Source organism: Simochromis diagramma, unplaced genomic scaffold (genome assembly GCF_900408965.1).
Source record: "Simochromis diagramma unplaced genomic scaffold, fSimDia1.1 OVJJ01000585.1, whole genome shotgun sequence".
Taxonomy (NCBI): Eukaryota; Metazoa; Chordata; class Actinopteri; order Cichliformes; family Cichlidae; genus Simochromis; species Simochromis diagramma.
In genome coordinates this window covers 3,582,602-3,598,297 of record NW_024387398.1, presented here as the reverse complement: position 1 = coordinate 3,598,297, position 15,696 = coordinate 3,582,602, and the positions used below count along the sequence as shown (strand labels likewise).

Sequence of the window (15,696 nt, the reverse complement as noted above, 5' to 3'; positions counted from 1 at the left end):
TTGCACGTATTCTAACATGCAACCATGTCCTGTCTGGGCAAATAATAGTTCACATTCATACAATGGCAGTATTGAGACACACATGCACACTCTAAGGGGGCAGGAAGTCAATAGGAACACACCTAATATAGACACATTAAATGGGACTCTTTGTGCATACGGGCAGGCACAGGTCTGTAAGACACTATGGCACAGCTTTCCAGAACAATCTTTATTGGTTTAATTATTGTATTCAGCTCTCCAGCTGACTTTTAGACAGCCTGATATCTCAAACCTTGAAGATTTCATTAGCGAGCAAGGAGAGCAGAAAAACAGAATGGGGAGTGAAGAAACAGGAAAGAAAGGATTTTAATGAAAAAAGATGAAAAGAAAATGGGCTTGGAGCATAGAAAAACTAGAAGAAGAGAAGGGAAAACTGAAACTCGCTGTTGTGGGTTTTTATTGCTGCGATTCCAGCTTTGGTATTGGGCCCAATGCATCTTTCATCACTAAATAACCATGAACATGCAATGTATGGATATAAAGCCTGAGAATAGAAACTGGAAGTGGAAAACTATAGCCCACATGAAACCCATTGTTACTACATGAAGTAGCTAATTGTGTTTTTCAACACACCTGCGATTGGTTAATTAAAAATGTTCCATCTTTTTTGTCTCCATCCTTATCCTGTCTTCTTCTGCCATTATCTCCTGTTCTTTTCCCCTCCATCTTTTTTCTTTTCCTGGTTCTCTTCTCAGTGTAGCTAGAAGGGAATCCTGTTCGAGGGATTAGCGGTCTGTCAATGAGGAACTACCGGCTCATCTTCTGCCACAACCTGAAGCAGCCATAGATGGTTCAGTGGTTTACTGGCCAGGGGAGGAGAGGATAGAACACACTTTCACTGCTACACGGTGAGTGCACACAAACACACAACACTTACCGAGCCACATCCGTAATTGAAGGGGAAAATAGACTCGGTGCATTTCTAAGCCATGATCACAGATCAGATGCACATCGGGTTTTTTTTAAGCAGTTTGGAACTTATGTAATACAGTCAACAGTGTGGTAAACTTGCCAAAGCGAGTTTATCATAATGTCTCATTGTCACACTTCCTTATAAACTATTTCTTAGATTTCATTTTATTATCTTTATGATTCTTGGTGCTATAAAGAGCCCAGATGTGAGGATACAAAGAGCACATCATCCTACAGCCAAGAATTAATTAGCTACAACCGATGAACTCTGCCAAGGGCTGTAAAATAAGCAGTCATTGGTACATGTTATGAAGGTATCCACTTAGTAATGCGAACAATCTGTTAAAGTAGGTTTAAACATAGTAGCTGTTGATATTGTAAAACAAACTGGATATCAAGAGAGTAAAAGAGAAGCACACTGAATATATGTAGCTTTATCTACTCATTACAAAGAATGCATTGAACGTATTTTAAATTATTAGTGCTGATATTTTTCTATTTTCACCTGAAAATCAAAATGTTTTAACATTGATGTTTGAAACTATTAAAATATGTACTCATATTGTATGTAATTTATATTTATATTGCATTGTATGTCATTATTGTAAATAAGGGCAGATTACTTGCTTACATTTAAAAGACCGCTATCATTAGTTACATAATACTGTAAGATTAGTTTCACTGGAACAAATTGAGATTACATTTCTGATAAACTGATGTTCCTCCCCCAGTGATGAGTGGACTGGACACCATCTGTCGATGTTTGCATTTAGATTACTCACCAAACAACCAACGTCAATATCAGACTTTTCATTTGCTTATTTTGCATTGATTTTCATCCCATCCTGAATGTCATCACCTCTAAAGAAGCTACAGAGGACCACAGAACACATAATATAAGACTGCAGGAAGCAAACAAAGCAATTTGTCATGCAACATTTGTTATAGGATAAAAACACTGGTACAGTATTACAAACTGAAAACCAGACAATTAGTCAGTAGCTATTTTGAATATTGACTACACATTTTAGTCAAAGAAAATTGGAATCTGAATGTTTGCAGGGTAAAGCTTCTCAAAAATGATTGTTTCTTTATTTATTGGTAAATTGATTATGCAGTCTTTGGAAGACTGTAAACAAAACTGACATGAGATGTCCTACTCCCCCACCTACCCTCTTTTTACAAAATCCCTTTGCAGGTCACTACCCTGTAGCTGTGGCCCTGCCCCCTCCCACTCACTGGCACTTAACAGTTAGTAAAGCCAGACAGTCCTGTGTGTCCTGCATGACTGTTTACTGGCGCCTTTAAATAATTATTCTTGGTATCTATAAGCCCGCATGATCAAGGATGAAGATTTTTTTTTTTTTTAAGTCAGGCTGCATTCTGTCTTTCTCTCACATTATGTCTGATCTCACCCATTTCTTCCTTTATAAGACGTGAGGTCTTGGCGGGGTTGTGGTGAGGAGGAGGAGGAGCAGGCCATGAGGAAGAGCGTGTCTCCGTTGCCAGGCAACGAGGGCGGGAGCTCAGCCAGCACCACACGGGTTTTTGGTGTTCCTCTGGAGGATGTGACACACACACACACAATCAGCGGCCATGAGGTTCCTGCACTAGTAAAAGATATTGTCGACTACATTGAGGAGCACGGTGAGTGACTGAGACGCAGTTCAGTTCAGTTTAATTCAGTCCTACATATTTGTTTAATATGCACATTGAAATGCATATCCTAGTCAAAAACGGGTCCAAGATTCCTCACAGTGTTACTGGAGGCTAAAGTAATGCCATCCAGACTTAAGTATCTGGTTAGATACCATATTTCTAAGATTTGAAGGGACAAGTACAATAATATCACTTTCTATCTGAATTTAGGAGCCGGAAATTGGAGGTCATCCAGGTCTTTATGTCTTTAATAAAACTTGCAGTTTTGTGCGGTTTAACTGATTAGTGTGTCATCTGGCTTCAGGGAAAGATAGAGCTTGGTATCATCTGCATAGCAGGGAAAGTGTATACTATACATGTATAACGTAAACAGAACTGGTCCTAGCAAAGAAACCTGTGGAACTCCATAATTAACCTTAGTGTGTGAAGAATAGGGATGGGTATCGTTTAGGTTTTATCCGATACCAGAAACAGTGCCGGTGCTTAAACGGTGCTCGAACCGGTGCTTAAAGAATGGAGAACACACATTTTGTCCAAAAACCTCTTATGTTTAGCTGGTTTTTTTGTAAAAAGATAACAATGTTAGCCTTTTCTGCAGCTATAGGGCATATATGGTATCACTCTTGGCTGGAAGCAGTGCTTAAACAATGGAAAAAATACCAATTTTGTCCAAAAACCTCTCATGTTTAGTTGTTTCCCACTTTTTCTTTTCTTTGGTTATTTTAGTATCTGCCATCAAACAAGAAGACAGCCGCATGTAACTACGATGGTGTTTGCTAGTTCACCTTACGTGCATTAATTTATTAACGTGGTTAGCCTACTCAACGTAAATTATCATCATCATCGGTCATCATTTCTGCTACACTGGCAGGGCTAGGGGCCAGGACTCTCCTCTTCGGGTTCTTGGGGGATGTTGCTAACTTCGGGTCTGATAACAGGCACAACACCCACAGTAGATGTGCACAGTGTGAGGTCTTGCAGCAAGCTATCAAATACGGCGCATTTCTCGGCTTTTAACAAAATGCTATACGTCGCTAGGTGTTTCATCAGATTCGAGGTGCTACCTTCTTTGCACAGTATCACCTTAAAGCACTTGCTGAGTTTGCATCTTTTGCTGTGAAGTACAGCCAGACTTTGACCGCTTCGCCTTGGGCATTTTTAATCTGTAGCTCTGCTCTAAAAGAATGTACGTACCTGGGCCCGCCTACTACGCTTGCAAAGGTAAAATGATTGGCTAGAATCCAAAGTGTATAACATCTCAGGAAAAAAAAAGCACCGAAATGTGCGCTGCTTTTCGGTCTGGTTACTACTGTTTATGTCAGAACCGATACCGGTACTGTAGAGGCTAAGCCTACGCTTGAAGCCACTGAGGTGGTCGTTAACGGGGGTGACGCGATGTCACTGGTATGCATGAATTAAGTTCACAGTCCAATAAATCCAGCAGTATGTATCTTGTCCTTTTTGGTCTTTATTCTGTATCGACTTAGCATAACAGCGCAACGGTCACAAACTGTTTGCCTTCTCAATGACACACCTGACGCCGATTACGTGCGTCTACCTTAAATACCTTTACATTACATAATCAAAACAGAAAAAGGTGACCTCTAGTGACCACATAAGGATTAACCCAAGAATGGCTCCTACAGGTACCCATCCCTAGTAAAGAAGACTCTCCATTAACATTAACAAATTGAAGTTTATTAGAGAGACTCAAATCAGTGCAGTACCTTTAACATGCTCTAATTGCAGTAATGAAATATTATGGTCAGCAGTATCGAACACTGCACTGAGGTCTAGCAGGACATGCACAGAGATGAGCCCACTGTCATCGACCATAAGAAGATCATTTGTAACCTTCACTAATTCTGTTTCTGCACCTCTACAAATAAACAATTCTTCTTCCGATGATCTGTTAGCTGTTTTAAAACTACTCTTTCTAGAATTTTTGAGATAACAATAAGGTTGGTGATTATTAGCCTTTAATATAGCCTATAATTAGCTAAGACAGCTAGGTTAAGTGACAGCTTTTTAAGTAATGGTTTAATCACTGCCACCTTAAAGGCCTCTGGTACATAGCCCAGTAATAGGGAAATGATTTGGAGGAAGTAATTATTGAAATTAAATCAGAGGGAAAGAGTCTAAATAATTATTAATAGTACTGAAAGTAGCTTAATTCTTAAATGAACTTAAAATAGCCAGAGGAACGTAGCCTAGTTACAGACATTCAGTGTGTACAAAAGAAGCAGAGAAGTTCTTGTAGGGATAAAGCTCCTCTAAATCTTCTGTGATTAAATTATAAGAGGTGCCTTAAATTTTGCATGTGGCTGAAGCAGATCTTTCACCTCATTTCTTTTTGGTAAGGATCTGCTGCATCTCCCTCAGTTAAAGTTATGAGTCATATTTACATGGAACGTTTCATTTGTAGCAGGATACAGGCATTACATAATCTTACATAATTACCACTAATGTTAGTTTACTTAATGTAGAAAGAACTCTGCGGCTGATGTCAAAATCCTTTTATTCCGTTTTAGCTGTAGTTTGACTCGAGGGGTTGCACCTGTAGGTCATTCCGCTTATTTAACTAAACACGTCGAGCCAAAGATTTAAACAATTTCTCAGTACAAAATGTTGGATGTCCAGCTAAATCAGATTCTGTGATGTTTCAGTCCTGCTTTTGTTGAGCTACAGTATCTTACATCATGATAAAACCAAAATATGTTGTTTGTGGGATCCAGTTTTTGATAAGATAAATTCTGAAGGCCCTGGCAGACAGCTCCACGGCTGGCTTCCTTCTGTTACATAACACTTCTGTCAACTTCAGCCTCACTTGTGAAAACAGAAGAGAGTGAGGAGAGTAACCTACCAAGCGCTCGCCCTGGATTTTCCTACAACTCCCTAGAACATTTCTGTATGAGCATCACAGAACAGCAACTTCAGTCTTCTGTCATGTTCGTGCAAAAAGGAAGTTGGCAGTTAAGACAGCTCAGTCTGAAAGATGAGAAGTAAAATGCCTGACTGTTTCACTAGCCAGATCCAAGTTTTTTTTTTGTTGTTTTTTTTTAAACTAACCAAATCTGAATTGGGCTTGTATATTGGTGCTGATTAGATTACACTATCAGTACTTGTTTTATAGCTCTTTAAAACCTCAGCCAGACAGTCTTATGTATGCTAAAGATATGTTGTTGGTTTGACCCTTGTTATATCAATTAGACACTTGTATGTCATTACCCTTACTGTGTGCAAAATTACTTCACATGAGATAAAAAATTGCAGAGCATGTAAAGATCAGTTGATGTACTTTGTATCATTAGAGATTGAAAAGCAATTCCACAGCTGTAAATATATCCCACATAAAATGAAGGAATTGCCTGAGAAGACAATAAATGGTTTAAAGTAATAAAAAAAAAGATTATCAGGAAGCATCCTGATCATTTAAGTAGGATTCATCTTTGATAGAGATCTTACAAAGCAGGTCAATGGGACGCTGGACACGCTGGATACATTTTCACGTTAAAGTAAATAAGTGTTGAATAAATACGCTTTTTCTGGATCCCCAAAAGCACTGGAGTTGTCACTGAACTTTTTTTAAAAACTGCTGAAATGAAGTACCACTTCAAATTGTTTCCAGTGAAGCAGGTTGGTGATTTGTGTAACTTGGGGGCTCTTTGATTACATGAGGTTATGCAATAAGTCTCCAGGGTCTCTGCTGGTGCAATAATTAGAGGGGTGCTGCCTGTCAGGAAGTTACTAAGACAGTGAAAAGGCCTCCGTCTCTCTGGAATGCCTGGTAGTAGTTGAAGCAGGAAAATGACGTGAAATGTCAATTTGATAGAAGACAGTTGCCAAAAGCTGAAAACATTAGAGGCATGTCTGAGCAAATGCCCAGTGTTTTAATGGATCAGCAAAGACAGAGAGACCGTTTTATTTTATTTTAGTGTAACTCTGCTGTCACTCGGTGTACCTCTGGTGTTCTTCATGTAGACGGCTTTGTGGAGATATAAAAGGGAGCAGGTCCCACGGGATTCCTGTCATCATTTGGACTTAGTTGATTATCTTGCTTGTTAACAGATAAGAAACTGGAGAGTGAGGCTATAATCAAATGTAATCCACACATCAAACCATTACCACTTAAATATAGTTTGAAGCATTTTGTGTGTTTTTTTTTTTTTTCCCCACACCATATATTTGTTGTGTTGTCAAAAACGGATCATTTTCGCACATTTGTGATAGCGATAAGTCATCAGATCTAGAACACTCACCACTAAACAGATGTTTTCAGGTGAAAATGCATGCAGTCACTGTATTTCTTTGGAGCTTTGCTTTTAATGCATTTATCAAATATTCCCCTTTTCTTTTGTTTGTATATGTTTCAGTACATTTTTTGGCAAATTTGTATAAACAACTTACAACTTACACGCTACTTCAACAACTTACAAGTGGTTGGTCAGGTAGCTGCAACCAAGTAGTTGTTGCACATCCAGAAAAACAACCAAAAATCTTTTGCAGCAGATTCATGTGACATCGCAGTGCATAACATCAGGATATTGTTTTACAAGATCAACTGATATGTTTGGTAAACAAGGGGGAAAAATGTTGGTTATTCTAAAAATGTCCTCTAAAAAGCCTTCACAAGATTTACAGATTGGTTTATCTTTTCTGTCACAAACACATGTGATGCTGCCTCACATGCGAATGATATTACAGTATGGTCGTGCTTTTTCTGATAGATAAGGGAAGAATCCACATAACCAAATGTTTTTGCACGCACACACACACACACACACACACACACACACACACACACACACACACACACACACACACACACACACACATCACTGTACTTTCTTTTGTTCATCTTATATAAGTTGTGTAACAGTGAAGGATCTGAATCATTCTGCATCAGCAAAATTACAGTACTCGGTTAGTTTTGACTTCCCTTACAGGTTGGTAATTTTCAATTCCTAATTTGGAAACTCTAACATGACCAAGCTGTATTTTGTTGCATCTTTATGAGTTATTATTGTCAGAAAAACATGCCCTGTGGGGGGGGAAAGCATATAAATCTTCACTGTTTTAAAACACCAATGACAATATAATAGTATTCCTGGTGCTAAACCTGGTTGTTACACTTTACAAGGTGACAATAAGCATGTTATTACAACATCGGTTTTGGACTCTGTAATGCCTGATTTTGTTAGAGTTCTCTGACAGACATGAGCTTGTGAATGGGCTCGTTGATTGGATCCAGTGTCTCTGTTTCTCTCTGCTTTTGATATCAACTACTAAAAAATTTACTTACATGCAAAATTAATCCAAAGCAAGCAAGCCAAACTACAGAAAGCAAGACTGTCACCTAGTAGGTATTATAACTTGCAAAACTACTGTAATGCCTGGCATACCTTCCTGATCACCTCTACAAGAGGACTTAATTTGACAAACCTTTAGCTGCAAAAAAGTGTGCCACACCTAAGCTACTGCCAAGATCTCTAAAGACCTAAGCATGAAAACACCTGTTTGTGAACCACAGTAGGGCTTTGATGAGGTTATCTTAACAATTATGCAAATATGAGAAAGGTGTGATTGTTATATAATAAATATAATTTTAAAAAATCCTGGTAAAAATGAATAAGCAAACAAAGTTAACCAAATACTGAAAATTGAACTGTATATTAACATGAATGGTTTTGAAGTAGTTTGAGTTGATAATTAACATATTCATAACTGCTGCTATTTGTGTCTTTAGGTCACCTGGACTTTGAGGGGCTCTTCCTGGTTAATGGCAATGCAGAGCGAGTGGATTGGTTGCGTCAGCGCTATGACAGTGGTGAGGAGGTGAAGCTAGAGAAGGAGGCAGATCTGGCGTCAGCCGTCAGTTTGCTCCGACTGTTCCTGCAGGAGCTTCCTGAGCCCGTTATCCCAACGGCTATACAGGGACGTATACTACAGCTCTATCAAGGTGTGTGACCGTGGCTGTGTTTCCTCTTCTCATGCTATTTTACGAATTTCTTCTACACTCAACCACAGTCTGTTTTTATCCAGTACAATGCAGTTAACCTCCTTTTTCACCCTGTCCTCCTAAAGTCCGGTTGGAACTTTGAGTTTGTTCTGCTCAGTCCGTAAATGTACTTCCTATGAAAAGAGTGTTGACCATAGCTGTTATAAAAACAAGCGCACACTCTTCTGCATCATTTCTGGGTCTTCATCCAAGTTGATTTTGTTTTAAGCTGTTAAGGCTGTGCCCATGTAGGCTGATGCTGGTTATATAAGCTGTGAGTACACAGTACGGTGGTCTGCATGTAAGGAAAACTGGCTGAAACAAACTCTTTCATAACGAGAACCTGAATTATCTCTATGTTTGCATATCTGCTACGCTGATGCACAGCCTTTATCTTTTCCTTTCTTCATTCTTTGTGCCTCTGCTTGTCCACACGCTTCTCAAATTCAAAATCTAAGGTTGGGTTAACAATGTCCCAGAGAGAACTGCTGTCTTTCAGTGGTTATTAATTCTTCATTTTTGAGGGATTTTTGTGTATTTGGGTAAAAAATGATTGAAAGGCATGGGTTTCATTTCCCTTTTTTGTTTCAGCTCTTTGGCCTGTCCTCTTTCCCTTCTGTTTTTATCACAGATAATCTGCTCTAATCCCCTTGTTACAATGATGGTTGTTCCGGTTGCTGTCATCCAGATTATAGTAGAAGACTGGCTGTGTGTTTGTCGAGACTCCTTGTCATGCCATTTATTTCTCAGTGTATTATATTCTGTAATGGCACCACTGCACTTGTAAAAGGATTGCCTTTTTTGCACATTTTCCTCTCTGTCGCCCTCCGTCTCACCTAGTTTCACCTCTCCCAGAGGTGAAACTGAGCATAATGTTATCTGTGTGTGCAGTTTCTCTTGATTAGATTTTTTTAAGGTTATCTGTGAAGGACCAAGAAGGACCCGATAACCCATAATTCACCCCACATTATCATTAGTTTTGAGAACAAGCTCTAAAAGCAATACAGACTACAACAGAAGTTCTAATAGTGATTCTGAAATAAGAGCTTACACCCTTTTCAACTAAAAATAAAATAATTACATAAGAGATCCTGTCTGTGGGGTCGAGCTCTCACCAGCTGTGCTTCTTCATACCAAGCACGACCTGCTGGTTCTCCTGGGAGCTGCTTTGCACAGTCCATCAAAAACCTAACGTTGTTTGATGATTCTAAATTGGCCATAGGTGTAAATACTCTTAGCCTTGTGATGACCTGTTGAGCTGTCCAGGGTGTCCCCTGCCTCTCGCCTAATGAGAGCTCCAGCCCCGGTGACGGTGAAGCGGAAGTGGTTAAGCAAAGAAATGAATGTATATTGGCTTAAGTAATGATATCCGGTTTTTCGTCTTCACATTGCTAGATTACGACAACGAAGAAGAGGTGTGTAGAAATTTGAAGTATCTGCTTCAGGACCTTCCCCAGTTGAACTACGGTCTGTTGCGTTTCCTGTGCCGCTTCCTGGCTAGCGTGGCGTCACTTCAGCAAAAGAGTTGGAACGTCGGAGCGCTGGCCGCCGTCTTTGGACCCGACATCTTCCAGTAAGATTCTTCTGCAGTTATTTAAGAATTTCGAATCGTAATTTTGATCATTGTACACAGCTACCGTCTCCATCTTACAGATGTTTACTTTTAACTTAATGAGGATGGTGTGGATATGTCACTAGTATATATTCAGTACTACATTACTTGTTTTAGAACTCCTGCTGCTTGTAGGGATGCACCGATACCACTTTTTTGGAAACGAGTATGAGTACGAGTACTTGCATTTCAGTACTCGCCGATACCGAGTACTTAATAAAAACATGATTTAAATTTGCAGGTAACAGCTTTAGTCCTATAATTTAACAAAAAACAAACAAGGGACTAGTTTGGAATTAAGAACATTTATTTAAAATGAAAAGCATGTTGTATGCAACATATTACAGAATAAATAATTATAAAAAAACAAAATTGAATTTTAAATTTGTTCGTCTGTTTCTCTGTTTAGAAGTCTCACTAGCACAGTCACAGCTGGGATGACATCAGAGGCTAGTGTGTCGTAGCTGCTCACTTTTTTAGTTAGTTCCTCAAAGGGGGCGAGGATGGCAACAGGCGTCTCCATATGAGCCCATTGGTGAGCGGCGAGATAGTCAGGGAGTTCGTGCTCGGACACGCCCAGCACTCGCTTTTGCTAAATGATGGACTGGAGCATGTAATACGTGCTATTCCAGCGCGTCTGTACGTCCTGCTGCAGTCTCTTTATTGGTTGGTTGAGCTGTCCCTGAATGTCCTCGAGGCGGGAGTAGGCTAAGGCGGAATGTTTAAAATGCCCAACTATTTTCCGTCCCACTGCTATAGCATCAGCTATGCTCCTCTGTGCTAATAAGCGTGGGTAAATAAGCGTGGGTAAACTCTTTGTACTCGTTGTCGTGTTGGGATTTTAGGTGCTTGATTAAATTACTTGTGTTAAATGCGCTACCTTTAGAGCCTCCTCTGGACAATTTCGCTGAGCACAATTTGCAGTCCGCCTTTGTTTTCGCGTCTTCGTTCACTTTGAAATAGTTCCACACAGCTGACATGTCTCGCCTCGCTTTCTCCCCGCTCTGAGCTGCAGCCGGGGCCTGGGGGCGGGCACTCGGCGCCTGTGATTAACCCCTTACATGCCGCTCAAACATAGACAGGTCTCAGACCGTGGTATCGGTCCTCGGTATCGGGGGACTTTTAACAAGTAGGAGTACTTTAGAAAATGTGGTATCGGGGCCGATACCGGTGTCGGTGCATCCCTAGCTGCTTGTATTCAAAAGCTTCATTGTTACATCTTCAGTGGAAATGATTAATCAAGTGCAAATTATCAGATTATAAAGCTGTAAAGTCCGTGGAAGGAAACTCTTGAAGCCATATACCACATCACATTTGATGAAGCCACAGAATAGAGTGACAGCTGAATATCTATTTTTTTTTAAAGAGTGAAAGAAGTTTTTATTTTTGGCACTTGCAGGAACACGCTTACACAGAAGTTAAAAAAAGAGGGGTGTTTATTCTCATGGGAGTATTATTAATCTCATGGGAAGCAGTGTGCAGCCAACTCAAACTTTTCTGTCATTTTCCATCTGCAGTCTGTCAACAGAAGGAGAGGACCTTCGGGACCAGGAGTCTGTCAGCAGAGTCCTGGCAGAGCTGCTGGACAATCAGGAGGGCTTGTTTGACTCAGAGGACGATGATGTCTCCACCACCAATGACTACAGCTCCATCAATGAACAGGTTCGACCCATCGCTCTTACACCACGCCTCTCAGTATTGTTGTTTCTGCCTTGCGTACTGTCGGTGTCCAATAATATGACAATAATTAGCATAGCAAACTTTCTACACTTGATTTTGCAAATGACTGTGAATGGTGAAGATATTGTAAATATAGTTTGTGCTGTCGTAGCAAAACATTTTATCACAGTCCACAGAGAGGTCGTCTATTTTCAAGCTTACTCGTTAATGCAGTTTTTGGTGTTTCCAGCCCACACATGTCTTCCCTCCTGCTGTAACAGATTATTTTCCCCCTGGGATCAATAAAGTCTTCTTCATCTATTTTTTGTTCACCCCGGTCATTCTCCCATAGGGGTCTTTGTAGCTTTTCTTTTACCCTCAAACAAACACAGTCTCTAAATCTAGAGAGTGATGGTAAATGCCTTTTTAACCTGATATAATAATTAGAAATCTGCAAACAAAAACAAAGTACAAAACAATCAAATGGAAAAACAAGACAAATTTAAAATTTCTTGCCAAGTTATTTGCAGAAAATAAAACTTTTGTAAAAAAGTAAATTTATTGGCATCAATCGTTACATATGAACAAAAGCGTGCTTTCACAAAAGCTGTTAGATTCCTCTTTGTCTTCCTCCTCTTTGTGTTTTCTTCGTCCTCTCTGGTGGCATTTGGCTGTAAAATGTGGCATTTAACCGTGCCAGGGTCAGAGGGGAAGTTTTTCAGCGCTGACGCACAGAGATAGCAGTCAAATCTTATGAAAAGCGAAAGATGAAATTTATAAATGTCACCCAACAGCATAAAAGAATTTAAAAAGGCTTGAAGTGATTGTTCCATCTAACAAGCATGTTCTGTCTTGCGCTGAGGTCTTTTTTTTTTTATTTATAAATAATTAAATGTTGTTGTTGGCATCAGCAGCAGTAAGTTAGATGTAATAAATGATCAACCTTAAAGGCTAACGTGAGAATAACAATTCTGCTTTATTTTGACTCCAGTATTAGAAATCTAGAAGACATCACATTAACTGATTCAAACCTGTTATGTACAAAAACTACAGTGTGTCTAACTGGAGTTATTAATTAGCTAGAAGATCAGGCTGAAGTTTTGCTGTAGGGAAATGTAAATAACACTGGTACCAGCTGTACCCACTTCCTCTTGGTAATGTTGAAATGTAACAAGAAAAACAATACAGCATTTTTCTGTAAACAAAATTTTTCTCCGAATGATCTTGGTGTTCCCGCCCAAGGACAATGGCACACCCCTGCATACTTTACACAGAGCATTACAAGAATGTAGTTTTATAGAAACACCTGAGCCTAAACCAAACATTTTCCTCCGCTTTCTAACAACTCGTTCTCTTTGCTGTCGTGCACAGTACAAAGAAAGGCGTAGTTAACTTTTAACTTTACAGTGCCCTTGTGCTTTTGTGCGATAACAAAAATACAACAATAAAGAGGCAACCCTTGATCAGTATCTCAAATGCTGTGCTACTTTAATTTAAGAGTACGTTGTTTGCCACAGCAGGGACTCTTTAAAGATAGCCTAAAAATGTTGGAGTGAAAGGGCAGCCTGTCATTGTGAAAGTATGACCACAAAAAGAAAAAGAGAAACTTTGCTATATATCTACATTGTGTCACCTATTCAAAACCTTTCAGCTGCTTGCTTTGTTTGCTCCCCTCTCCTTATCTTTTATTCTTCGCTTCACACAGTTAGTGTGCTCTTAACCGAACCACTGCAGATTTTGCTTCCACTTGCCTCGTAATATTGAGTCCTTGGAATTATTATCTGCCAAATCCTTCCTTTTATTCAAGGAAAAGTTTAAAGCCTTTGCCTTGCGAAAGACAACTAATTAGATTGTAATTGCGCTCTAAACAACAACAACATAAAGCACAAGTTCTTTCAAGCAACGTCATATCATTCCCTCTGTTAGCTGTTGACCTCGGTTTTATTGTCTGATTTGTCAGATGAATGAGACTATAATCTAAGAGAGGAGGTGAGAGCAGATGAAGAATGAGAAGACAGAAGCAAATCTGTAAAGACATGTCTGTGCACTGATCCATGTGTCTTATGTAATAGAGAGGGCAAAAAAGTGGGTGGTTTGAAGAAGGAGGGGGAGAGAAAGCAGCCAGGAAGATAGGGGAGAAATGACAAGAGTGCAGAGACAAAAGAGGAATAACTGAAGGGAAGGAGAGAGGGAGGGAGGTAGAGGTGGTGAGACAGGGGAGGAGGATGATGTAACCATGTAACTCACACCTCCAGTCCCTGCTCTACACCGGGGATGACTCTCATGAAGGGGATTATCTCCCACACACACCTGCTTTCACACAGGAGACCTTGAATCAAGCCTGGTTACAAACTAAAGAGTAAGTTGAAAATGCTTGGTCGAGCCTAGCTAGCACACATAAAAGGAGCCAATTCATCCTAAGAAATGGAGAGACATTGTAAAAGCAGCGTAACAGAGAAGTACATGAACGATAATGAGCGGAGAAAGGTGGAAGGCAGGTGTTGTGTTTATGGTGTGTTTGTGCTCAACTTTGGAGCACAACAAGGCGGGAATAGGTCTGACAAAGATGAATATAAAGATGGATTTTAGCTTGTTTATCGCACAATCGGAGTCAGTTGAATTTCTGCTTGGGTGACAACAAGAGTACGCTGATGCTTGTTGCTGTTGCGAGGATAATAAAAGGTTTGTTTTTTAGTTCACACTTCTTCGTTTCAGGGTTTCTGCTTGGAATATGAAAGAAAAATATTCTGGATTCTCTACTCAGATGGCTTGTGACATTTTTGGTGCAGCTTAGCTTGGCTTGGCTGGACTGTCTGATAGTGTGTTTTGATTCCTTAGCCCACATTTTCTTTGGATACACACCAGCTTGAAAATATATTATTGCTCTAATCAACCACAATCCTGTGGCACTAAAATGCTGCTCTGTTGTGACTCATAGCTTTTAGACAGACAGCCACACTGCAGTACCAATATTACAAACATAAAAAGTGTGCACACTGTCCCATCGGAATAATAATATCTGTGATGCACAGTGCCTTGCGTACTGGGGCCACAGTTGATATTTCTGCAGATTAAATGAGGCTTGTAGGCTTGAAGTTAATTTGACTACTGAACCTCAGACCTTTTCCTCTTGAGCTCTTTTCTTGTTACATAATTGTTCTGTTTCATGTCTCAATAAGACCTCAGATCCCTTTGTACATCCCCTGTGCCCGAAGTGGACATAAGTTAAGGCTTCAGCAACAGATGTTTTATAATGCATTTGTTAGGCAGCTTGTGAGAAGACTTAGTATGTGGGTAGTTGTTTCTGTTATTACTTTTCTGCTCCCTGCTGCGTTGCTGTATGACCCTTTAATTGCACCAGGTGTCATTTCTGTTTAATGCAGAGCTGCAACGATTCATGGAGTAATTCATAGAATTCTCTTACAAAAAATTCTCGATACAAATTCCTTTCTTTGACTGCTTTTGTGCCGTTGTCACCGTAGGAACGTGAGCGCTTTGCGACTTAAAGCAGACCTGCAGTACCAACAGATTTAGGAGCAGAATAAAAAGTTTAACAACATTAAGCCCACACAGTTTTAAACAAAAACCCTGATGACACAACAACAGCAGCAGTGATGATGATGCTGGCACAGTTTAACGTGTAGTGCGGACTCTGTTTACACACCGCGAAAAGAAAAGAGGAGGAGCCATTACTGAGACTTGCATCCAAAACAGCAGCGCTGTTCCTGTGATCACCATTTAAACCTTTACTGGAAAAATGCTGGCAGAGTCCAACAAACGCTGACATGAGGAAAATTGAACGCTGCTCCATCCA

General features: G+C 39.9%; 1 protein-coding gene and 1 long non-coding RNA gene across 6 annotated transcripts in view; both read left to right on the top strand.

The window, feature by feature from the left end:
* The window catches only part of fam13b (family with sequence similarity 13 member B), a 66,802-nt gene that overhangs the window by 15,264 nt on the left and 35,842 nt on the right, over positions 1-15,696 (top strand). For 4 of the 5 annotated variants that reach the window (XM_040010424.1, XM_040010425.1, XM_040010427.1 and 1 more), the window contains exons 2-6: positions 738-890; positions 2,389-2,601; positions 8,360-8,572; positions 10,007-10,184; positions 11,741-11,885. In XM_040010424.1, the coding sequence (XP_039866358.1) occupies positions 2,436-2,601; positions 8,360-8,572; positions 10,007-10,184; positions 11,741-11,885 (702 nt within the window). In that variant the 5' untranslated portion in view covers positions 738-890; positions 2,389-2,435. The remainder of the gene's footprint in view (positions 1-737; positions 891-2,388; positions 2,602-8,359; positions 8,573-10,006; positions 10,185-11,740; positions 11,886-15,696) is intronic. The other variant, XM_040010423.1, reaches the window with a different exon arrangement.
* Positions 3,894-6,416, top strand: LOC120720661. The gene is made up of 2 exons (XR_005693003.1): positions 3,894-3,946; positions 4,260-6,416. It is a non-coding gene; the product is annotated as an uncharacterized LOC120720661 (long non-coding RNA).